At 54.0% G+C, this 24,730-nt stretch overlaps 1 protein-coding gene across 1 annotated transcript in view; it reads right to left on the bottom strand.

Moving 5' to 3' along the window:
• BTF3L4 (basic transcription factor 3 like 4) overlaps positions 1 to 24,730 on the bottom strand; it is a 75,769-nt gene that overhangs the window by 17,953 nt on the left and 33,086 nt on the right. The window contains exon 5 of the mRNA XM_075320086.1: positions 10,247 to 10,306. Coding sequence (XP_075176201.1) covers positions 10,247 to 10,306 — 60 coding nt within the window. The remainder of the gene's footprint in view (positions 1 to 10,246; positions 10,307 to 24,730) is intronic.

Here is a 24,730-nt window from a genome sequence, read left to right as displayed (position 1 = left end):
CACAGTCAGGTTCAGGGCCGCAGAATTCTGATGGAAAAACGGCCCTTGGGACAGTAAGTCTGGTCGGTCTGGCAGTGACCACGGTCGACCGACCGTGAGATGCCACAGATCCGGATACCACGATCTCCTCGGCCAGTCTGGGGCGACGAGTATGACGCGGCTGCAATCGGATCTGATCTTGCGTAACACTCTGGGCAAGAGTGCCAGAGGTGGGAAGACGTATGGGAGCCGGAACTGCGACCAATCTTGAACTAATGCGTCTGCCGCCAGAGCTCTTTGATCGCGCGACCTCGCCATGAATGCCGGGACCTTGTTGTTGTGCCGGGACGCCATTAGGTCGACGTCCGGCACTCCCCATCGGCGACAGATTTCCTGAAACACGTCCGGGTGAAGGGACCACTCCCCTGCGTCCATGCCCTGGCGACTGAGGAAGTCTGCTTCCCAATTTTCTACGCCTGGGATGTGAACCGCGGATATGGTGGAGGCTGTGTCCTCCACCCACATTAGAATGCGCCGGACTTCTCGGAATGCTTGCCGACTGCGCGTCCCTCCTTGGTGATTGATGTATGCCACCGCTGTGGAGTTGTCCGACTGGATTCGGATCTGCTTTCCTTCCAGCCACTGTTGGAAGGCCAGTAGGGCAAGATACACTGCCCTGATTTCCAGAACATTGATCTGAAGGGTGGACTCCTGCGGAGTCCACGTCCCCTGGGCCCTGTGGTGGAGAAACACTGCTCCCCACCCTGACAGACTCGCATCTGTCGTGACCACTGCCCAGGATGGGGGCAGGAAGGATCTTCCCTGAGACAATGAGGTGGGAAGGAGCCACCATTGTAGAGAGTCCTTGGCCGTCTGGGAAAGAGAGACTTTCCTGTCCAGGGACGTTGACTTCCCGTCCCATTGGCGGAGAATGTCCCATTGAAGTGGGCGCAGATGAAACTGCGCAAAGGGAACTGCTTCCATGGCTGCCACCATCTTCCCGAGGAAGTGCATGAGGCGCCGTAAGGGGTGCGACTGGCCTTGAAGGAGGGATTGCACCCCTGTCTGTAGGGACCGCTGCTTGTTCAGCGGAAGCTTCACTCTCGCTGCTCGAGAATGAAACTCCATGCCAAGATACGTTAGCGACTGTGACGGTGACAGATTCGACTTTGGAAAGTTGATGATCCATCCGAACGTCTGTAGAGTCTCCAGCGTAGCATGTAGACTGAGTTGGCATGCCTCTTGAGAGGGTGCCTTGACAAGTAGATCGTCTAGGTAAGGGATCACCGAGTGTCCCTGAGAGTGCAAGACTGCTACCACCGCCGCCATGACCTTGGTGAAGACCCGGGGGGCTGTCGCCAGACCGAATGGCAGAGCTACGAACTGAAGATGGTCGTTTCCTATCACAAAATGTAGAAAACGTTGATGTTCTGTAGCAATTGGCACATGGAGATAAGCATCTTTGATGTCTATTGAGGCAAGGAAGTCTCCTTGAGACATTGAGGCAACGACAGAGCGGAGGGTTTCCATCCGGAACCGTCTGGCGTGCACATGTTTGTTGAGCAGCTTTAGATCCAGAACAGGACGGAACGAGCCGTCCTTTTTTGGAACCACAAAGAGATTGGAGTAAAACCCTCGCCCTTGTTCCTGAGGCGGTACAGGAACCACTACTCCTTCCGCTCTTAGGGAGTCCACCGCCTGCAGCAGGGCATCTGCTCGGTCTGGATGTGGGGAGGTTCTGAAGAACCGAGCTGGAGGACGAGAACTGAACTCGATTCTGTACCCGCGAGACAAAATGTTTGTCACCCACCGGTCTTTGACCTGTGACGTCCAAATGTCGGAAAAGCGGGAGAGCCTGCCCCCAACCGGAGATGCGGAGGGGGGGGGGCTGGAAGTCATGAGGTAGCCGCTTTGGAAGCGGTTCCTCCATTTGCTTTCTTGGGGCGTGCGTGAGCCCGCCAGGAATCTGAGACTCTCTGCGTCCTCTGAGTCCCTTTGGACGAGGAGAATTGTGTCTTGCCCGAACCTCGAAAGGACTGAAACCTCTGCTGCCATTTTTTCTGCTGAGGTTTGCTTGATCTGGGCTGGGGTAAGGAAGAGTCTTTACCCTTGGACTGCTTAATGATGTCAGCCAATGGCTCGCCAAACAGTCTATCTCTAGATAAAGGCAAGCTGGTTAAACATTTTTTGGAACCAGCATCTGCCTTCCAGTCCCTTAACCACAAGGCTCTGCGCAAAACTACCGAATTGGCGGACGCCATTGAGGTGCGGCTGGTAGATTCTAGGACCGCATTGATAGCGTAAGACGCAAACGCAGACATCTGCGAGGTAAGGGACGCCACTTGCGGCGCCGCTGGATGTATGATAGCATCCACTTTTGCTAAGCCAGCTGAAATAGCTTGGAGTGCCCATACGGCTGCGAATGCTGGAGCAAACGACGCGCCGATAGCTTCATAGACAGATTTTAACCAAAGGTCCATCTGTCTGTCATTGGCATCCTTAAGTGAAGCGCCATCCTCCACTGCAACTATGGATCTAGCTGCAAGTTTGGAAATCGGGGGGTCTACTTTTGGACACTGGGTCCAGCGCTTGACCACATCAGGGGGGAAAGGAAAACGTGTATCCTTAGAACGTTTAGAGAAACGCCTTTCTGGATGAGCGTCGTGTTTCTGGATTGATTCTCTGAAGTCAGAGTGATCCAAGAAAGCACTCAATTTACGCTTGGGATAGAGGAAACGAAACTTCTCCTGCTCTGCAGCTGCCTCCTCTGCAGAAGGAGCTGGGGGAGAAATATCCAACAGTCTATTGATGGCTGAGATAAGATCGTTTACCATGGCGTCCCCATCCGGGGTATCCAGATTGAGAGGGGTTCCAGGATAAGACTCCTGATCACTCTCTTCAGACGCATCACAGGGCGACTGATTGCGCTGAGACCCTGAGCAGTGTGATGACGTTGAGGGTCTTTCCCAGCGAGCTCGCTTAGGGTGGCTGGGGCTATCATCTGAGTCATAATACTCAGCCTGGGAAGCCGGGGACCCCCTTGCAGTCTGGACTAATTCCAACTGAGGGGGATTAGAGGACAGAGACCTCGCCGTGTCCATAGACTGAGCCCCAGACATGGATTGCAAAGTTTCAAGGATCTTTGCCATAGTCACAGACATTCCATCAGCAAAAACTGCAAAGTCTGTCCCTGACACCGGGGCCGGACTTACAAGCGTCTCAGCCTGGGTCACTACCCCTCCGGACTCCGGCTGGCGAAGCAGCACCGGATCTGAGCATTGCACACAATGGGGGTCTTTGGAACCTGCTGGTAGAGCAGCCCCACATGCAGCACACGCAGTGTACACAGCCCTAGCCTTGGCAGCCTTGCGTTTTGTGGATGACATGTTGCTGCCTCCTCAGAGCGATCTGGGGTCTAGCCAGGAAGCGACCTCACAGTGCAAGAAATAACTAAATATATATATCTGGTGACACAGTACACCAATACACACTGAGGCACTAGAGGGGCCAGCTGAAATGCCGCTTACCGCCCGCTTAAGAGCGGGTGTGTGTTCTCCAAAAGCCCCCTAGTCCAGGTCTCCCAGAGCCTTGCGTCCTTCCTCCAGCCAGACTGCATGTAATGGCTGCCGGCGTCCTGGGAGAGGAGGGGGGGCGGGCCCTGGGCGTTCCTGACTAAGAGCGGGAAGCCTGCTTCCCTCTGTGCCTAGTGAGAGGGCTGGAGCATGTAAATCAGGCTCCAGCCCTCGTCGCTGCTGCGAAACAGCGTCTCTCCCCTACCCTGATTGACAGGGTGGGGGCGGGAACGAAGCGGAGCTAGGCCGCAAAAGCCGGGGACTGGATTTATAAACGCCGCCGCCGTAAAAGCGCGGTCGGCGTGTCCCCGGCGCACCACAAGTCACAGCAGCGCCGCCCGGTCCAGTGGGGGTCGGCGCTGCGTTCCCACAACACAAAGTCCCCCAGTAAACTGTAGGAACACTAACTCCAACGTTACGGTCCCCGGCGCACTACAACACCCAGCCAGCCCGGAGTGTGTCTGTGCCTGCCGGGGACACAGAGTACCTGTATGATGCAGGGCCATGTCCCTGATTGTACTCCTGCTCCGTATCCATCAGGTTCAACTGGGTCTGTGGATGGAGCCCGGCGTCAGAGCTTAGAGGCCGGCAGGATCCCACTTCCACAGAGCCCTACAAGGGGATGTGGAAGGAAAACAGCATGTGGGGCTCCAGCCCCTGTACCAGCAATAGGTACCTCAACCTTACAACACCATCCACGGGTGAGAAGGGAGCATGCTGGGGGCCCTATATGGGCCCTCTTTTCTTCCATCCGAAATAGTCAGCAGCTACTGCTGACTAAAATCTGTGGAGCTATGCGTGGATGTCTGACCTCCTTCGCACAAAGCTTGAAAACTGGAGAACCCGTGATACCACGGGGGGGTATAGCCAGAAGGGGAGGGGCCTTGCACTTTTTAGTGTAGTGCTTTGTGTGGCCTCCGGAGGGCAGTAGCTATACCCAATCGTCTGGGTCTCCCAATAGAGCGCTGAAGAAAATGGCCCTTGAGACAGCAAGTCTGGTCGGTCTGGTAGTGCCCACGGTTGGCCCACCGTGAGATGCCACAGATCCGGGTACCACGACCTCCTCGGCCAGTCTGGAGCGACGAGGATGGCGCGGCGGCAGTCGGACCTGATCTTGCGTAACACTCTGGGCAGCATTACCAGAGGAGGAAACACATAAGGTAGTCGAAACTGCGACCAATCCTGAACTAATGCGTCCGCCGCCAGAGCTCTGTGATCTTGAGACCGTGCCATGAATGCCGGGACTTTGTTGTTGTGCCGAGACGTCATGAGATCGACGTCCGGCGTTCCCCAGCGGCAACAGATCTCTTGAAACACGTCCGGGTGAAGAGACCACTCCCCTGCGTCCATGCCCTGGCGACTGAGAAAGTCTGCTTCCCAGTTTTCTACGCCCGGGATGTGAACTGCGGAGATGGAGGAGGCTGTGGCTTCCACCCACAGCAGAATCCGCCGAACTTCCTGGAAGGCTTGCCGACTGCGTGTGCCGCCTTGGTGGTTGATGTATGCCACCGCCGTGGCGTTGTCCGACTGAATTCGGATCTGCCTGCCTTCCAGCCACGGCTGGAACGCCTTTAGGGCTAGATACACTGCCCTTATCTCCAGAACATTGATCTGAAGGGAGGACTCTGGCTGAGTCCAGGTACCCTGAGCCCTGTGGTGGAGAAAGACCGCTCCCCACCCTGACAGACTCGCGTCCGTCGTGACCACAGCCCAGGATGGGGGTAGGAAGGATTTCCCCTTCGACAGAAGTGGGAAGAAGCCACCACTGGAGGGAGGCCTTGGCTGCCCGAGAAAGGGAGACGTTGCTGTCTAGGGACGTCGACTTCCTGTCCCATTTGCGGAGAATGTCCCATTGAAGTGGACGCAGATGAAACTGCGCAAAAGGAACTCCCTCCATTGCTGCCACCATCTTCCCGAGGAAGTGCATGAGGCGCCTCAAGGGGTGCGACTGGGCTCGAAGGAGAGATTGCACCCCTGTCTGTAGTGAACGCTGTTTGTCCAGCGGAAGTTTCACTATCGCTGAGAGAGTATGAAACTCCATCCCAAGATATGTCAGCGATTGGGTCGGTGTCAGTTTTGACTTTGGGAAATTGATGATCCACCCGAATCTCTGGAGAGTCTCCAGGGCAATGTTCAGGCTGTGTTGGCATGCCACCCGAGAGGGGGCCTTGACAAGAAGATCGTCTAAGTAAGGGATCACCGAGTGTCCCTGAGAGTGTAGGACTGCTACCACTGTAGCCATGACCTTGATGAAGATCCGTGGGGCTGTCGCCAGGCCGAAAGGCAGTGCCACGAACTGAAGGTGTTCGTCCCCGATGGCGAAACGCAGGAAGCGCTGATGCTCTGGTGCAATCGGCACGTGGAGATAAGCATCCCTGATGTCGATTGATGCTAAGAAGTCTCCTTGGGACATTGATGCGATGACGGAGCGGAGAGATTCCATCCGGAACCGCCTGGTTTTCACGTGTCTGTTGAGCAGTTTTAGGTCCAGAACGGGACGGAAAGATCCGTCCTTTTTTGGCACCACAAACAAGTTGGAGTAAAAACAGTGGCCCCATTGCTGAAGGGGAACAGGGATCACCACTCCTTCTGCCTTCAGAGTGCTCCTTGCCTGAAGAAGAGCTTCGGCTCGCTCGGTGGGTGGAGATGTTCTGAAGAAACGAGTCGGAGGACGAGAGCTGAACTCTATCCTGTAACCGTGAGACAGAATGTCTCTCACCCATCGGTCTTGGACATGTGGCAACCAGGCGTCGCAAAAGCGGGAGAGCCTGCCACCGACCGAGGATGCGGTTTGGGGAGGCCGAAAGTCATGAGGAGGCCGCTTTGGGAGCGGTTCCTCCAGCGGTCTTCTTAGGACGTGACTTAGACCGCCATGAATCGGAGTTCCTCTGACCCTTCTGAGGCCTGTTGGACGAGGAGAATTGAGATCTGGCTGAGGGCCGAAAGGACCGAAACCTCGATTGTACCTTCCGTTGTGGAGGTCTGTTTGGTTTGGACTGGGGTAAGGACGAGTCCTTTCCCTTGGATTGTTTAATGATTTCATCCAAATCGCTCGCCAAACAGGCGGTCGCCAGAAAATGGCAACCCGGTTAAGAACTTTTTGGAAGCAGAGTCTGCCTTCCATTCACGTAGCCACATGGCTCTGCGGACTGCCACCGAATTGGCGGATGCTACCGCCGTACGGCTCGCAGAGTCCAGGACAGCATTCATGGCGTAGGACGCAAACGCCGACGCCTGAGAGGTTAAGGACACAACCTGCGGAGTAGAGGCACGTGTGACTGCATTAATCTCAGACTGACAAGCTGAGATAGCTTGGAGAGCCCATACGACTGCGAATGCCGGAGCAAAGGACGCGCCAATAGCTTCATAGATGGATTTCATCAGGAGCTCTATCTGCCTGTCAGTGGCATCCTTGAGTGATGCACCATCTGCCACTGCAACTATGGATCTAGCCGCCAGTCTAGAGACTGGAGGATCCACCTTGGGACACTGAGCCCAACCCTTGACTACGTCAGGGGGGAAGGGATAACGTGTGTCATTAAGGCGCTTAGTAAAGCGCTTATCTGGAAAAGCTCGGTGTTTCTGGACTGTATCTCTGAAGTCGGAGTGATCAAGAAAACCACTCCGTGGACGTTTGGGAAACCTAAAATGGAATTTCTCCTGCTGAGAAGCTGACTCCTGAATCGGAGGAGCTGGGGGAGAAAGATCCAACACCTGATTGATGGACGCTATAAGGTCGTTTACTATGGCGTCCCCTTCAGGTGTATCAAGGTTGAGAGCGGTGTCAGGATCAGAGCCCTGATCTGCCACCTCCTCTTCATCCTCCAGAGAGTCCTCATGCTGAGACCCTGAACAGTGTGATGAAGTCGAGGGAAGCTCCCAGCGAGCCCGCTTAGCCGGTCTGGGACTGCGGTCCGTGTCGGAGTCCTCACCGTGGGACCTATGAGCCGCCCCAGGAGCACTTTGCTGCTCCAACCGAGGAGGGCCTGGGGTCAATGAATCAACTGTGCCCGGGGCCTGTGTTACCGGTCTGGACTGCAAAGCTTCCAGTATCTTAGCAGACCATTTATCCATAGTCTCAGACAGTTTGTCAGCGAATACTGCAAACTCTGTCCCTGGACAGTGGAAGCAGGTGGTTCCACCTGGGCCGGGGGTCCCACCAGTGGCAGAGGCTCCGGCTGAGTGAGTGTCACAGGGGCCGAACATTGCACACAATGAGGGTAGGTGGAACCTGCAGGTAGCATAGCCGCACATGAGGTACAGGTTGCAAAGTAAGCCTGTGCCTTGGCACCCTTGCTTTTTGCGGACGACATGCTGTCGTCTCCTCTTAGAGCAACTAGTGAGGGTATATAGCCAAAAGCAAATAGTGCGGCCGTACAGAGTAAATGTATACAATATAAGCCTATAAGTATACACTTCGGCACCCAGGGGGGCCAGCAACTAGTAACAGGTGCGGCTTACCGACCGCCCGCTGTGGAGCTCGGTGTTGTCTCCCCTCTGCGATTCTCCAGCGTCTGAAGTGCTGTTAGCAATGGCTGCCAGCGTTCTGAGAGGAGGAGGGGGCCGTGGGCGTGCCTCAGAAAGTGCGGGAATCTGGTGCCCCACGGTGCTCAGTGAGGGGGGAGGAGGATACGAAGTATGCTCCAGCCCTCAGCGCTGACGTCCAGTGCAGCGTCCCGCCCTTACCCCTGACTGGCAGGCCTGGGGGCGGGAGTATGCGGTACTAGGCCGCAAAAGCCGGGGAGTAAAGTTATAAGCGCGGCCGGCTTATGGGCCCTCTTTTCTTCCATCCGATATAGTCAGCAGCTGCTGCTGACTAAATTGTGGAGCTTGCGTGCATGTGTGCCTCCTTCGCACAAAGCATAAAAACTGAGGAGCCCGTGATGCACGGGGGGGGTGTATAGGCAGAGGGGAGGGGTTTACACTTTTAAGTGTAATACTTTGTGTGGCCTCCGGAGGCAGAAGCTATACACCCAATTGTCTGGGTCTCCCAATGGAGCGACAAAGAAATGCTGTTGTCTCCCAGGAGAGTGATCCCTGAGGGATATATAGCCACAAGATAGATAGATATATATATATATATATATATATATATATATATATACACACACACAGTTCGGCACTCTAGGGGGACCAGCACCGGCGGCTCAAGCGGTGTGTGGCCACCAGATTCCCTGCCTCTGGCCTTCCAGGGCTGCAGCCAGAAGTCCTCCACCGGCAGAATGTGCTTAAAACATGGCTGTCGGCGTTCACAGGGGAGGAGGGAGCCGTGGGCGTAACTAAGAAAGTGCGGGAAACTGGTGCCCCAGAGTGATTAGTGAGGGGGGAGGAGGACAGCTAAGTGTGCTCCAGCCCTCACTGTCGGCGTCAGACCGACCGTCCCGCCCTTACCCCTGACTGGCAGGCCCGGGGGCGGGAGTTTAAGGCACTAGGCCGCAAAAGCCGGGGACTAAAGTTAAAACCGCGGCCGGCAAGCAGGCGCGGTCGGCGCGGTAGTCCCGGTCTCATACCAACACCGCAGTCGCTGCAGCGTCTGAGGCCAAAGTGCTCCATGCACCGTCCCCAAGGGGACACAGAGTACCTGTAGATGCAGGGCCCTGTCCCTGATGATACTCAGTCTCCTGTCCGTCAGATTCCCCCAGGGGCTGCGGAGGGAGCCCGGTCCCAGTGCCTGGATGACCGGATAGGATCCCACTTCTCCCAGAGCCCCTAAGGGATGGGGAAGGAAAACGGCATGTGGCTCCAGCCTGTGTACCCGCAATGGGTACCTCAACCTTAACAACACCGCCGACTCAGTGGGGTGAGAAGGGAGCATGCCGGGGGCCCTGTTAGGGGCCCTCTTTTCTTCCATCCGATATAATCAGCAGCTGCTGCTGACTAAAATGGGAGCATGAGTGAATGTGTGCCTCCTTCAACACAAAGCATAAAAACTGAGGAGCCCGTGATGCACGGGGGGGGGGGGGGGGGGGGGGGTGTATAGGCAGAGGGGAGGGGTTACACTTTTTAAAGTGTAATACTTTGTGTGGCCTCCGGAGGCAGTAGCTATACACCCAATTGTCTGGGTCTCCCAATGGAGCGACAAAGAAAACAAAACAAAAAACTGTTCCTTTAAGAAGCAGTCGCTCTGTCAGATCTTAAAGGGAGTAAGTCATGGTCGTGTCAGAAGTCACCACAGCTACCAGACAACCATCGGCTCCCTGTATTTACGTCACTGGGCCTCCGATGGCTGCGGCGTGATCCACCCATGCCTGTTAGACATGTAAGGCTAGCAGCCTTACAATCGGCACACATGTGCGTGGATCACCGCTGGCTCACCACAGCAGCCGGCAGTGATTACTGCGACAGAATAGAGGACCTACCAGTACGGCATTGGTTGTGAAGAGTATATGGAGGGAGAGATTATACTATATAGTTTTCTTCTTTAGCAATAATTAGGTGTGCCCATTTTGACACATCTTCATCTCATGATTTACACACTATCCGCAGGCCTCCTGATATGAACCATACAGCCCCATATATGTGTCAGAGGAGATCTGTTGTGATTCCAAGTACAGACTGCGATGCACAGATTGGCCATGAGTGTGAATCCGGCCATTACCTGGTTATCATCAGGTCACTGGAACAGCACCCAATGATCTCATAAGATAATCAACCTCTTTATTTCCATTAAGCTTTAGACACGCCACGTTACTTACCCGGGACATCGTCATCCTCCTCTTCTATGTCCTCAGGTTTAGGTGCCTTACAATCCAATACTATAAAATAGAAGAGACAAACAATCAGCTACAATTTCATTGCAAAGAGCTTTATAGAAATCTTAGGGTGAGGCAAAAAAAACAGGCACAACCAGAAATGTAAGTGGAGGCCGCCCAACAACAGTGATTATTAATTCATAGGCAAGTAATGAAGCTTGCAGACATGTCTGAGGCCTGCTGGCATTCCCTCTGCGTTCGCAGCTATCCTAGTGTCAGGATACTCCTTGCAGGCGGCATGGCCGTCTCCTGCAGCTGTTGGATATATTTACGGCACAACCATACCGAGTTCTGGACACATTTAGAAATGAGTCAGACAAGACAAGTGGTGTGCGAGAACAGTCAGGTGAGTTAGGTTTTGCTGGATCAAAGTCACCTAATAAAGCATCACATTTCACAAGTACAATTACTGATTGCTTAACATTTTATTTAAAAGATTTATCCCCTTCAAAACAAAGGAATCTTTAGTTTTACAGGGAACAGCTTTAATGCCTATGTCTATCCTGTAAGGTCAGCGTGGCCTAGGTAAAGAGCACACAACGCCTGCGAGCTGCCTGCTTTACAGTCTGCTCTCCTAGCTCTGCAGCTGCCCAGATTGCTGGATCCAGCCTTCTTCAGTCCCCATGCGCTTCTCCCATGCCAAAGAGCCAAAACTGCAGCCTGGTAAAGGGGGTTAATTCAGTGCAGTGGTGCAGCCATACTGCTGGCCGAACTGTCAATCTTCAGGTGGACGCGGCCCTGAAACCAAGAAACTAGGAGAATACACTCCTGAAAAGAGCACTGAGAAAACCCCTTTAAGAAAACCTTCTTTAGTTCTGACCCTGTGAACAGCGCTGGGCAGGAAGACTACGTTAGAAGGCATCTTCATGTACTATTATTGCAGCAATAATTTGCAATTTTAGTCCAGTACCGCTCCTGTAAGTTCTCTGAAATAAAGGGGTGTCACAAACCACCGGGGGGGTCACTCGGAAATCCCCCGCGCTGGCTACCAGTACGTCACAATCGGGGGGTAACAAGTGGGGGTCACCCCTCCTTTATACCTCCCGACCGACAGACAGAGCACGTGACGCGCTCTCTAGCGCCCCTCTTATAGTCAGGCCAATTATGGAATTGCCCGACCATAAGCAAGGAGGCCGCTATACTACTTATGCCGATTATTGAAGGGTCCCCGGTGAGAGTAAGGTATATATTCCCCCGACCTCCGCGGGCGGAATATATAATATCTCCCCGAATCTCACTGGCCTCCCCACAATAATCCTTGGCACAATTCGCTGCCACCAACCGATTTACGGTAACTATTAGCCGAACACACAGACGTGGGATTCAAGATCGAGATAACAGAACAGCCCAAGATTAATTATATAATTTAATCAGCCTAAAGCACACTAGAAACTACAATATATACAATAGGGAATCTACAGAATATACATAGGTCAGAGTACAGTTACAATCAAAGCATGGGTGACAAACAGGCATACACAGTTCCAGCAGTTACCTTGTTGCGTCTGGCCACAGGGGGGCGCTGTACCCAGGTTTCTAGGATCCTTCCCACAGATGTTTCCTACACGTGCCCCCAGCGAAAGAACACTGGAAAATGGCCGAAGTAGGGTTATCAACCTGGGCAAATCCAGGTCTCCTCCTACCTTCGTGACCTCACAGGGAGCACTGCTCCACCCCTGGCTTGAGTTATGGACAATATCCCAACATGGAATATGGGCCATAACTTTGCCTGGGAGCGTCGTAGGCGGACGCCAACGCTCTCATTGTGACAGTTATGAATTTAGCTACAGAACGAGGGGACTCATGACCTGTCTTGCCAGTTCCCCATTGGCTGATATCACGCCTGGGGCATTTCCCAATGTCCTGCTCCCATAAAAAGGGTGTGCCGGCATCGTCCGCATGCAGAGACACCATTTTTATGGTTGCCATATTTATCGGAAATATGGCTTGCGAGATATGAACCATTTTTTACTGGAGTCGTTCTGTCTGGCTATTTCCATAGCCTTGCTAATGAGATAGCAGCTCCTACTACAGGGTGACGGCAGGGAGTCATCCTGTGTCCATTGTTCCCACACCACCTCATCTCCATATCACAGGACATGGCCATGGAGGTGTAAGTGGAACACTGAGAACAAGAAGGGAGGGGGCACTGCCAGGGAGTGATGAGGGATTATGACTGGAGTCATAATTCATCTTCATATCCCGGGATTTGCCTCACACCTCCCCCCTTTTGAGGGCGCTAGGGGGCAGCACACTCCGGTGTTCCCCCGTGCGCCCGTCCGCGACCTCTCCTTGTCGGGACAGCCCGTCTGCGTTACCGTGGTCACGGCCCCTTTTGTGGCGAATGGTGAAGTTGTATTGCTGGAGCGCAAGGCTCCATCGCAACAATCGCCCATTCGTCCCAGAGACGGTGTGCAACCAGCTGAGGGGATTGTGGTCCGTCTCCACGATGAAGTGGCGCCCGTATAGATAGGGTTGCAGACGCTGCAGGGCCCACACTATGGCCAGGCACTCCTTCTCCATCGTGGAATAGGCAACTTCCCTTGGTAACAGCTTCCTGCTCAGGTACAAGACTGGGTGCTCTTGGCTCGCAGAGTCCACCTGGCTGAGCACCGCACCGAGGCCGAAGTCACTGGCGTCGGTCTGTACTACAAACGGCCGCGTGAAGTCGGCTGCCTGTAGCACGGGCGGGCTGGACAGGGCGTCCTTTAGGGCCCGGAAGGCTGTCTCGCAGTCCATTGTCCAATCGACTGCAGAGGGCAGCTTCTTCTTGGTGAGGTCCGTCAAGGGCTTTGCCAGGCTACTATAGCATGGAACAAACCTCCTATAGTACCCAGCGGTCCCCAAGAAGGACATCACCTGCTTCTTGGTCCTGGGGGTGGGCCAGGATGCGATGGCCTCCACTTTCTCAGGCTCGGGCTTCAGTGTTCTCCCGCCTACCCGGTGACCGAGGTACTGGACCTCGCTCATGGCCAGCTGACACTTTCCCGGCTTGATGGTCAAACCTGCCCGGTGGACCCGCCTGAGCACCTGTGCTAGATGCTCTAGGTGGTCCTCCCAGGTGGGACTGAAGACGGCAATGTCATCCAGGTACGCGGCCGCGTACCCTTCAAGTCCCTTGAGCAGGGTGTTGACCATCCGCTGGAAAGTGGCAGGGGCATTCCTCATCCCGAATGGCATCACCGTGGACTCGTATAGTCCAAATGGGGTAATAAAGGCAGAGCGTTCCCTGGCCTTGCGAGTCAGGGGGATCTGCCAATATCCCCGGCTCAGATCCATGATGGTCAGGTACTGAGCCCCGGCCAACTGATCGAGCAGGTCATCGATGCGTGGCATTGGGTACGCATCGGCGACCGTGACCGCATTGAGCCCCCTGTAGTCCACGCAGAACCGAGTGGTTCGGTCCTTCTTAGGGACGAGGACTACAGGCGAGGCCCAAGCGCTGTTGGATGCCTGGATCACCCCCAGCTTCAGCATCTCGTCAATCTCCTGGCGCATGTGTTGCTGCACCTCCAGGGAGACCCGATATGCTGAACGCCGGATCGGGGGATGATCCCCAGTGTCCACGTGATGGACAGCCAAGTCAGTCCTTCCGGGCTGGTTGGTAAACAACCCCCGGAAGGGGTGTAGGGTGGCCCACAGCTGGGACCGTTGGTCCTCCAAGAGCTGGTGGCCAACCTCCACATCCTCAATGGATCCGCCTGCCCTAACCTGGGCTAGCATATCCAAGAGGGTTTCCGCTTCTCCCTCCTCGGGCAGGTTGCACACGGGGAGCGCACATGCCTCCCGCTCATGATGTGCCTTCATCATGTTCACATGGAAGGGCTTCCGCCTTCCACGGGCAGGGTCCAGGGTGACCAGGTACGTTACAGGGTTGAGCTGCTGGTACACGAGGTATGGGCCTTCCCAGGCTGCCTGAAGCTTGTCCTGTGGTACGGGGACCAGTACCCACACCTTTTGACCCACTTGGTAGGTCCTCTCACAAGCGTTCTGGTCGTACCAACGCTTCTGATCGGCCTGGGCTTGAGCCATATTGTCGTGTACCAGTTGCGTCAAGGCCTGCATTTTGTCCCGGAAGCGCATGACATACTCGATAACCGACACTCCAGGGGTGGCCAAATCCCCTTCCCAAGCCTCTTTCACCAGAGCCAGGGGGCCCCGCACACGTCGCCCGTACAGGAGCTCAAACGGTGAGAATCCTGTTGAGGCCTGTGGAACCTCCCGGTAAGCAAATAACAGGTGTGGGAGATACCGCTCCCAGTCACGCCCATGGGAGTCGACCAACATCTTAAGCATCTGCTTTAAGGTGCCATTGAACCGCTCACACAGGCCATTAGTCTGTGGATGGTACGGGCTGGCCACCAGATGTCGCACCTGGACTTGCTTACAGAGGGCCTCCATCAGCTGGGACATGAATTGGGTCCCCCGGTCAGTGAGCATTTCCTGGGGAAAACCCACTCGGGAGAAAATCTCCAGCAATGCGGTGGCCACCTTGTCAGCCCGAATGGACGACAAGGCCACTGCTTCCGGGTACCGGGTGGCATAGTCCACTACCGTCAGTATGAAGCGTTTCCCGGAGCTGCTGGGGATGGCCAGCGGGCCGACCAGATCCACAGCCACCCTCCTGAAAGGCTCATCGATGATTGGCAGAGATACTAGTGGGGCTTTGGGGTGTGGCCCCGCCTTCCCCACTCTCTGACAGGTTTCACACGAACGGCAGTAGGCAGCCACATCGGCCCCCATTTTTGGCCAGTAGAAATGCTGGTTTAACCTGGCCTTGGTCTTAGCGATCCCTAGGTGTCCGGCCATCGGAATCTCATGTGCGATCCGCAACAACTCCGTCCGGAACGGATAGGGTACCACCAACTGTCGGTCCCTGGGCCACGCCTCCGGTGAACCCTGCTGGACCGTGGCCCGGTACAGCCGTCCTTGGTCCCAGACCACTCGCTCCGGGTCCGAGTCCGAGGGAGGCTGGGCCGCCTGCTCCTTAAGAGCTTTCAGGCTGTCGTCAGCTTCTAACGCTGCCTGAAACCCCTGACTAGATGTGGCCAGAATCGACGAGACTGTCACATCTTCGGTCAGTACCCCGGGACCTGTGTCCTGGCCTCCACCTGACTCGGCTGCCACTTGGTCAGAAGGGGAAGAGCTATCGGACCTCCGGGAGGCCCCTTGGCTTCCAGCACTCCCACTGCGGGTGACAGCGGCCACAGCCGCTGCGACCGTGGGTCGTGCCTGCTCCTCCTCCGTTCCTGACCAAGTCGCCGGTTCAGGCAGACCTACCTGGCTTCCTGACACCCCGGTTGTGGGGGAACCATGCACCGAGATCTTACCTGGGAGCACTTCCGCTCCTGGACCGGCCCCAATCTCACCTGCCTGTTCCCCTCCTGCAGCAACAGAACCCCGCTGTGAAATCTCTGGGGACCCCACATTTGCTGTGGTAGCCCCCACCCCACACACTGGTCCTCCCCCTGCAGCACCCTGCTCTCTGCTTATCCCTGCAGAGGGCAACAGATCCCAGCTCACAGGCTGGTTACTTGTAGAGGCATTGTCACACCTTTCTCTGACCCCCTCCCCTCCTGTCACAGCTGCAGCTGCGTGTGTGTCTATGGTGTCTGTGCAAGCCGAAATATCAGAGTTCACTCCCTCCTCCCTTACATCATTCATAGATAACACATTAACATTGTCAGGAGTCATGTCAATACTGGCTGAAGGTTCAGCCCTTGGTTGGGGCCCGAACTGGGAGGTTATCTGCCCCAAATCTGTCCCAAGTAGCACGTTTGCAGGGATCCGATCAGTTACCCCCACCTCCCTCACCCCTCGCCCTGCGCCCCAGTCCACATAAATGTCAGCAACAGGCAGCGCCGGGTCAGTGCCTCCAATCCCGGAGACAGCGAGGGTTTTTCCAGGGATCAAGTCTTGGGGGGACACCATCTCAGGCCGCACCAGAGTCACCTCCGAGGCGCTGTCTCGCAGTCCTATGGTCACAGACCGGCCGACGGTGACAGGTTGGAAGCTGTCCAGGGACCTACCACCACCCCCACCCACACAATACACCTTGGGCGGCCCTTGGGACGGGGACGGAGCCGGGGCCTTGGGACGCTGAGGGCACATGGCCTTGAAGTGTCCAGGTAGGTTGCACTGGTGGCACCGTCTTGGCTCTGCCACGGGCCTGGAGAGGGGAGTTGAGGGGGACACCCCCTGCAGTCTAGGGGCAGGTGGGGCAGTCGCAGAATTCATCTTACCCCCTCTCCAGGTGCTGCTGGTGGCCGCTCTCCTGGCCTCAGGGGCCCGGTTGTTGGTGTAGTCATCGGCAAGGGCAGCTGTAGCCGTGGACCCCTTTGGCTTCTGGTCTCGGATGAACTGGCGGAGATCCTCAGGGCAGTTCCACAAGAGTTGCTCCGTGATGAACAAGTCCAGGATCTCCGGTCCGGTGGAAAGCTGCAGGCCTTGGGTCCAGTGGTCGGCAGCTCGGGCAAGTGCCCGCCGGTGGTCAGCCCAGGAGTCCTTTGGTCCCTTCTGTAGGCTCCGGAACTTCTTGCGGTAGGACTCTGGAGTGAGGTTGTACTGTTGGATCAGGGCCCGCTTGATGGTGTCGTAGCCCTGATCTGCCTCAGCAGGCAAGTCCCCAAGGATATCCAGGGCCTTACCCCTTAAACGGGGGGTCAGGTATTTGGCCCACTGGTCCTTGTCCAGATGGTGCTGCAGGCAAGTCCGTTCAAAAGCAGTCAAGAAAGAGTCCAAGTCTCCATCCTTCTCCAGCACTGGGAAGTCCTCAACACGGACCTTTGGAAGTTTGGTGTCTCGAAGGTCACATGTGGCTGATGAGGGCCGGAGCTGAGCTAGCTGCAGCTGGTAGTCACGGTCTGCCTGTCGCTCTCGCTCTTCACGCGCTGCCTGCCGCTCCGCAGCCTCAGCCTCACGCGCTGCTTGCCGCTCTGCCCTGCGCTCTGCCAGGAGTCCCTTGTAGCCCTCCTGGTCTCCAGCCTGGAGAAGGGCCATAGCCATTTGAAGAAGGCTATCCGAGCCTCCCAGGCTCGGTGGAATGGCACGTGGTGATCTGCGGCCCGCTGCGGAGCCTGGTGATTCACTGTCCCTTGCAGAGCGGAGGGCTGGCATCTGGCTCGTTGAGGACCCTTGGGTGAGCTGCTCCTCATCTTGTCCATAATTGCCAGCTTGTGCGCTGTCCTCTGCAGAACGGTTTTCTGGCGTCGAGCTCCTGGAGGACTCGTGGGCAACCTCCTCATTACTGTCCACAGCACCGTCCTCCCTCTCTTCGGCTCCTGCTTTAGCATTGGCCAGTTGCCTAGCTCTGCTCCTGGTGCCATCAGCCATTCTTGCAGACTTTTGGTCACTGACACAGAACTGACACCTGATTCCTCCACACACCTTACAGTATCTGCACTCTGACACTCTAGTGTTGAGCTAGTCTGAAGACCCCAGCAGCCACAGCTGCTGCAGGCAGTCTTTAGTGTCTGGGAGTATGGGTCTCACACTCACACACACTATTATCTCGATCCCACCGCTTGCCACCAATATGTCACAAACCACCGGGGGGGTCACTCGGAAATCCCCCGCGCTGGCTACCAGTACGTCACAATCGGGGGGTAACAAGTGGGGGTCACCCCTCCTTTATACCTCCCGACCGACAGACAGAGCACGTGACGCGCTCTCTAGCGCCCCTCTTATAGTCAGGCCAATTATGGAATTGCCCGACCATAAGCAAGGAGGCCGCTATACTACTTATGCCGATTATTGAAGGGTCCCCGGTGAGAGTAAGGTATATATTCCCCCGACCTCCGCGGGCGGAATATATAATATCTCCCCGAATCTCACTGGCCTCCCCACAATAATCCTTGGCACAATTCGCTGCCACCAACCGATTTACGGTAACTATTAGCCGAACACACAGACGTGGGATTCAAGATCGAGATAACAGAACAGCCCAAGATTAATTATATAATTTAATCAGCCTAAAGCACACTAGAAACTACAATATATACAATAGGGAATCTACAGAATATACATAGGTCAGAGTACAGTTACAATCAAAGCATGGGTTACAAACAGGCATACACAGTTCCAGCAGTTACCTTGTTGCGTCTGGCCACAGGGGGGCGCTGTACCCAGGTTTCTAGGATCCTTCCCACAGATGTTTCCTACACGTGCCCCCAGCGAAAGAACACTGGAAAATGGCCGAAGTAGGGTTATCAACCTGGGCAAATCCAGGTCTCCTCCTACCTTCGTGACCTCACAGGGAGCACTGCTCCACCCCTGGCTTGAGTTATGGACAATATCCCAACATGGAATATGGGCCATAACTTTGCCTGGGAGCGTCGTAGGCGGACGCCAACGCTCTCATTGTGACAGTTATGAATTTAGCTACAGAACGAGGGGACTCATGACCTGTCTGCCAGTTCCCCATTGGCTGATATCACGCCTGGGGCATTTCCCAATGTCCTGCTCCCATAAAAAGGGTGTGCCGGCATCGTCCGCATGCAGAGACACCATTTTTATGGTTGCCATATTTATCGGAAATATGGCTTGCGAGATATGAACCATTTTTTACTGGAGTCGTTCTGTCTGGCTATTTCCATAGCCTTGCTAATGAGATAGCAGCTCCTACTACAGGGTGACGGCAGGGAGTCATCCTGTGTCCATTGTTCCCACACCACCTCATCTCCATATCACAGGACATGGCCATGGAGGTGTAAGTGGAACACTGAGAACAAGAAGGGAGGGGGCACTGCCAGGGAGTGATGAGGGATTATGACTGGAGTCATAATTCATCTTCATATCCCGGGATTTGCCTCACAAGGGGTTATCCTGACTTGAGTCCTCACAGCACGCACTGTCAGGATTCTCTGGTTTCAGGTGGTCATGACGACCGCAAGTATGTAATTTACAAATATCCAGGCACATTCTGACTAGACGTGTTCCGCCTCGCTCAATTCACTTGTACTGAGAAAGGTCACGCATGTCTAGTTGGCAGGTGACCACATGAATGCAAATTACATACTTGTGGTCAGACGACCGACTGCTGCCGAAGCCGGCACCAGAGAATCCTGACTGCATGCACACTGCACGCTCTGTAGATTCACAAGTCTGCAGTCACAGATTGACTGCAGACTTACACCCCAAGCATTTAAAGATTGTCAGAACCATAAAGCTAGAGTGCAAGTGGGACCATTCCACATTGTCACCTGACCACTGCATATTACATTAAAATACTTATGATCACATGCAGACCACATTCTCTTCTCTCAACAGTCAATTAAGAAGCGAAAAATAAAAGTTGGCACATGATTGAAAGTTTGCAAATCGTATCTGAATGAGTTTTTCTGAAGCATTGTGCCGAAATACACTATGCTGCTGTGTGCATATACCATAAGGCTATGTGCCCACGGGACTATGTACCTGCAGATTTTGCCGTGGAAAACCTGCGGATTTATCTGGATTTTCTAGATCAATCCGCAGGTTTGAGCAAATACAGACACTCCCCATGTTATCCTATGGGACATGGGTAGTGCTGTGTCCATGCTGCGGATATGTGCGGCTGCGGATTGTGCGGCTGCGGATCTCCTGCAGCCGCACCTAACTGCATGTCAATTATTCCTGCAGAAATACCTGCAGAATTCCCAGCCCTCCACTATGGCGATAGAGGCCGAGACTGCCGCAGGTAAGTGTCATGAATGTCCGCAGGTTTACCGCAGATATTTCGCTGGAATCCCACAGCTATGTATAGCTGTGGATTCCGGGGAACTGCTGCGGGAAACCTGCAGACATACCTACGGATATATCCGTGGGTACATAGTCCCGTGGGCACATAGCCTAAAGGTGATAGTAGGAGATGCAGCTGGAATTAGCCATCATGTAGCCTTACCTATGTCCACAGTAACAACAAACTTTTTTTTATTCACAATTCGAGTCAAAGGCCAATGTATATAGTGGCATACACTCTGAAACATGCCTAATGAAAACTGTACAACGCTACAGGAATTTAAGATTTCTGGACCACTGCAGGGAACCAGTCCCCCCCCTCCATGAGCTGAGCTTTTCTCTATGCTTAAAAGGACTCCAGTCTAAGGCTATGTGCACACGTTGCTTTTTTTTCAGCGCGGAAAAAAACGCACCCTCTGGCAGAGGGGAGAATTGTAAACCATGCTTTTTGAGAAAAACGCATCGAAAACGCATGCGTTTTTCATGCGTTTTTTAGGTGCGTTTTTTTAAGACTTGTCAGTGTTAATAAAGTTGGTTGAACACAGACCTTTGGAAAAAAAAACCTGTGATGTCATTTCCTTCTCCACATTCTGTTTGGATAAATGGGAGGGCTTGGAATGGAAGGAGCACCATTTTAATTTTTGAAAAGTTGAAATAAACTTTGCGCACCATATCACATTAGCAGGGCCCCTTGGGTACCTATACGTCAGAAAACCCCCACAAGTGACCCCATTTTGGAATCTGCACCCCTCAAGGATTTTATTCAGGAGTATATTAAGCATTTTGAATCCACAGCTACTTCCCCCAAAAATGTTGCTGTAGCAACAATATTCTCACTTTTAGGCCTAAGCCACACGGCGAGAAAATCGGTGCGAGTGGAGTGCGATAAAACATCGCATTCCCCTCGGACCAATTCTAGCCTGTGTGACAGCACACATGAGCGATTATTTTCTCAGCCCTAATCGGACCGAGAAAACAATCGCAGCATGCTGCGATTGTAATCCGAGACTCTTTCTCTCGCACCCATTCAAGTGAATGGGGCGAGAGAAAAATCGCACTGCACTCGCGGTACACCGGTGTACTGCCAGTGCAATGCGAGAATGTCTATAGCCGGCTACACAGGCGAGAGGGAGAGAAATCCCTCCCTCCCCTCCTGAGTGCCGGCCCGCCCCCCGCAGCTGAGGTCTGCTCGCACGAACGGACCTCAGTTGCAAGGACACAAGCATGAGACTCGGCTCTGCTGTACTGCCAGCACGAGCCGAGTCTCATGCAAGGGGATCGCAGTAGTCCCCGTGTGGCCCCGGCCTTAGGCCCATTTTTCACTGGCGTGTAAAACACGCACATGTCCCTCCGTGTGCCGTGAATCACGGCACACGTGGGTTGTCTAAGTGCAATCCGGGCTCCGTTCTCCGTGGCCCGTGATTGCACTCAGTATTCAACTCACCTGCGCCCGCTCCCGCTCTCCATGGTGCTGATCGCTCCTGCGGTGCAGCATCCGGCTGGCGCTGACCCCCGCAGCAGCTGCCTCCGGGTCGGCTGTGTCGCGCATCATGAATATGCGCGACAATAATGAGCCGGCTCAGAAGCAGCAAGCTGCACGGGCTGCAGAGGACATCACTGGAGCCGGGTGAGTTAAAATGTTTATTTTAAAAGCACGTTTTTTTCTGGCACGTGTTTCACGGACCACACCACTGCGTGGTCCGTGGAACATCAGTGATGCCAGAAAAAAATGGACATGTCTCCGTGCGGCAATCACGCACACGCGGGTACGCTGCACGGAGACACGTGCAGTGAAAAATCACTGATGTGTGAGCAGACCCATTATAATGGGTCTGCGTATGTCAGTGATTCTGGTACGTTTAAAAAAAGCACAAACATCCCAGAATCACTGACGTGTGAAAGAGGCCTAAGGCTATGTGACCATGATCCAGTGACACGGCGTCTAGTACAGTGTCAGCCTTCCTGCAGCTGCCCATGCCCACGATTTGGGTTCAGGCTGCTGTGGACTTTAGCTCTATTCTACCTGCAAAGAACACACTCGTCTCCGCAGCATAAATTGACATGCTGAGGCTCGGGAAGCCACGCCACCGGTCAGTTTATGCTGCGGAGAAAAGAAGCACAGTGGGCATGGGATCTCCAAAAATCCTTCCACTGTGCTTCTACTGCACAACGTAGCGTTATGGACGCAGGGAAAACATTCAGCGCCCATAACGCTGCAAACCCCGATTGTGGGCAAAAGCGTCAATGGATGAATGGATGTCAAATATATATAACGTCCCACCCCCGCCTGCATATTCTAAGTTGGCACCTTTAGTACCTTTCATGTGGCACTAAAGGGTGCCTAGCTTATTATTTATCCAAAAAAAAAAAATAATAAAAGAAAAAAAATGGCGTGGGGTCCCCTTTATTTTTGATAGCCAGTCAGGGTAAAGCAGACAGCTGTAGCCTGCAAACCACAGCTGGCAGCTTCATCTTGGCTGGTGATCAATTTGGAGGGCTCCCCAGGCTTTTTTTTTTTATTTATAAAGAATTAAAAAAAAAAAAAATAACGTGGGGTCCCCCCAAATTAGATCACCAGCCAAGGTGAAACTGACAGCTGGGGTCTGGTATTCTCAGGGTGGGAAGAGCCATGGTTATTGGACTCTTCCCAGCCTAAAAATAGCAGGCCGCAGCCGCCCCAGAAGTGGCGCATCCATTAGATGCGCCAATCCTGGCGCTTCGCCCCAACTCATCCCGTGCCCTGGTGCGTTGGCAAACGGGGTAATAAATGGGGTTGATACCAGATGTGTAATGTCACCTGGCATCAAGCCCAGCAATTAGTGATGTCACGGCGTCTATTAGATACCAGACATAACTAATTGACAGTAAATAAAAGCAAAAAAAAAACAAAAATTTTTTATTAGAAAGAAGGGAATTTTGTTACTTACCGTAAATTCCTTTTCTTCTAGCTCTTATTGGGAGACCCAGACGATTGGGGTATAGCTACTGCCCTCTGGAGGCCACACAAAGCACTACATCAAAAGTGCAAGGCCCCTCCCCCTCTGGCTATACCCCCCCCGTGTTATCACGGGTTCTCCAGTTTTAGTGCCAAAGCAAGAGGGAGGAAGCCAATAACTGGTTTAAACAAATTAACTCCGAATAACATCGGAGAACTGAAAAACCGTTCAACATGAACAACATGTGTACCCGCAAACAACAAAAAAACATCCCGAAGGACAACAGGGCGGGTGCTGGGTCTCCCAATAAGAGCTAGAAGAAAAGGAATTTACGGTAAGTAACAAAATTCCCTTCTTCTTCAGCGCTCTATTGGGAGACCCAGACGATTGGGACGTCCAAAAGCTGTCCCTGGGTGGGTAAAGAGATACCTCATGTTAGAGCTGCAAAACAGCCCTCCCCTACGGGGGTGTCACTGCCGCCTGCAGGACTCTTCTACCTAAGCTGGCATCCGCCGAAGCATAGGTATGCACCTGATAATGCTTGGTGAAAGTGTGCAGACTGGACCAGGTAGCTGCCTGGCACACCTGTTGAGCCGAAGCCTGGTGACGTAATGCCCAGGACGCACCCACGGCTCTGGTTGAGTGGGCTTTTAGCCCTGAAGGAACCGGAAGCCCCGCAGAACGGTAGGCCTCTAGAATTGGTTCTTTGATCCATCGAGCCAGGGTGGCTTTAGAAGCCTGCAACCCCTTGCGCGGACCAGCGACAAGGACAAAAAGTGCATCGGCACGGCGCATGGGCGCCGTGCGGGAAATGTAGATTCTGAGTGCTCTCACCAGATCTAGCAAACTTAAGTCCTTTTCATACCGGTGAACCGGATGAGGACAAAAAGAAGGCAAGGATATATCCTGATTAAGATGAAAAGAGGATACGACCTTAGGGAGAAACTCCGGAATAGGGCGCAGCACAACCTTGTCCTGGTGGAACACCAGGAAGGGAGCCTTGGATGACAGAGCTGCCAGCTCAGACACTCGCCGAAGCGATGTGATCGCAACAAGAAACGCCACTTTCTGTGACAGCCGAGAAAAGGAAACTTCCTTCAGAGGCTCGAAGGGCGGCTTCTGGAGAGCAACTAGTACCCTGTTCAGATCCCATGGATCTATCGGCCGCTTGTACGGGGGCACAATATGACAGACCCCCTGCAGGAACGTGCGCACCTTAGGAAGACGTGCTAGACGCTTCTGAAAAAACACGGATAGTGCCGAAACTTGCCCTTTAAGGGAGCTGAGCGACAAGCCCTTTTCTAACCCCGATTGCAGGAAGGAAAGAAACTTGGGCAATGCAAATGGCCAGGGAGACACTCCCTGCGCAGAGCACCAGGATAAGAAAATCTTCCACGTTCTGTGGTAGATCTTAGCCGAATTCGACTTTCTAGCTTGTCTCATTGTGGCAACGACTCCTTGAGATAATCCTGCAGATGCTAGGATCCAGGACTCAATGGCCACACAGTCAGGTTCAGGGCCGCCGAATTCTGATGGAAAAACGGCCCTTGGGACAGTAAGTCTGGTCGGTCTGGCAGTGACCACGGTCGACCGACCGTGAGATGCCACAGATCCGGATACCACGACCTCCTCGGCCAGTCTGGAGCGACGAGTATGATGCGGCTGCACTCGGATCTGATCTTGCGTAGCACTCTGGGCAAGAGCGCCAGAGGCGGAAACACGTATGGGAGCTGAAACTGCGACCAATCTTGAACCAAGGCGTCTGCCGCCAGAG

Source organism: Anomaloglossus baeobatrachus, chromosome 8 (genome assembly GCF_048569485.1).
Source record: "Anomaloglossus baeobatrachus isolate aAnoBae1 chromosome 8, aAnoBae1.hap1, whole genome shotgun sequence".
Classification (NCBI taxonomy): Eukaryota; Metazoa; Chordata; class Amphibia; order Anura; family Aromobatidae; genus Anomaloglossus; species Anomaloglossus baeobatrachus.
Note: the sequence above shows the minus strand (reverse complement) of the source record. Positions and strands in the feature narration are given on the sequence as shown.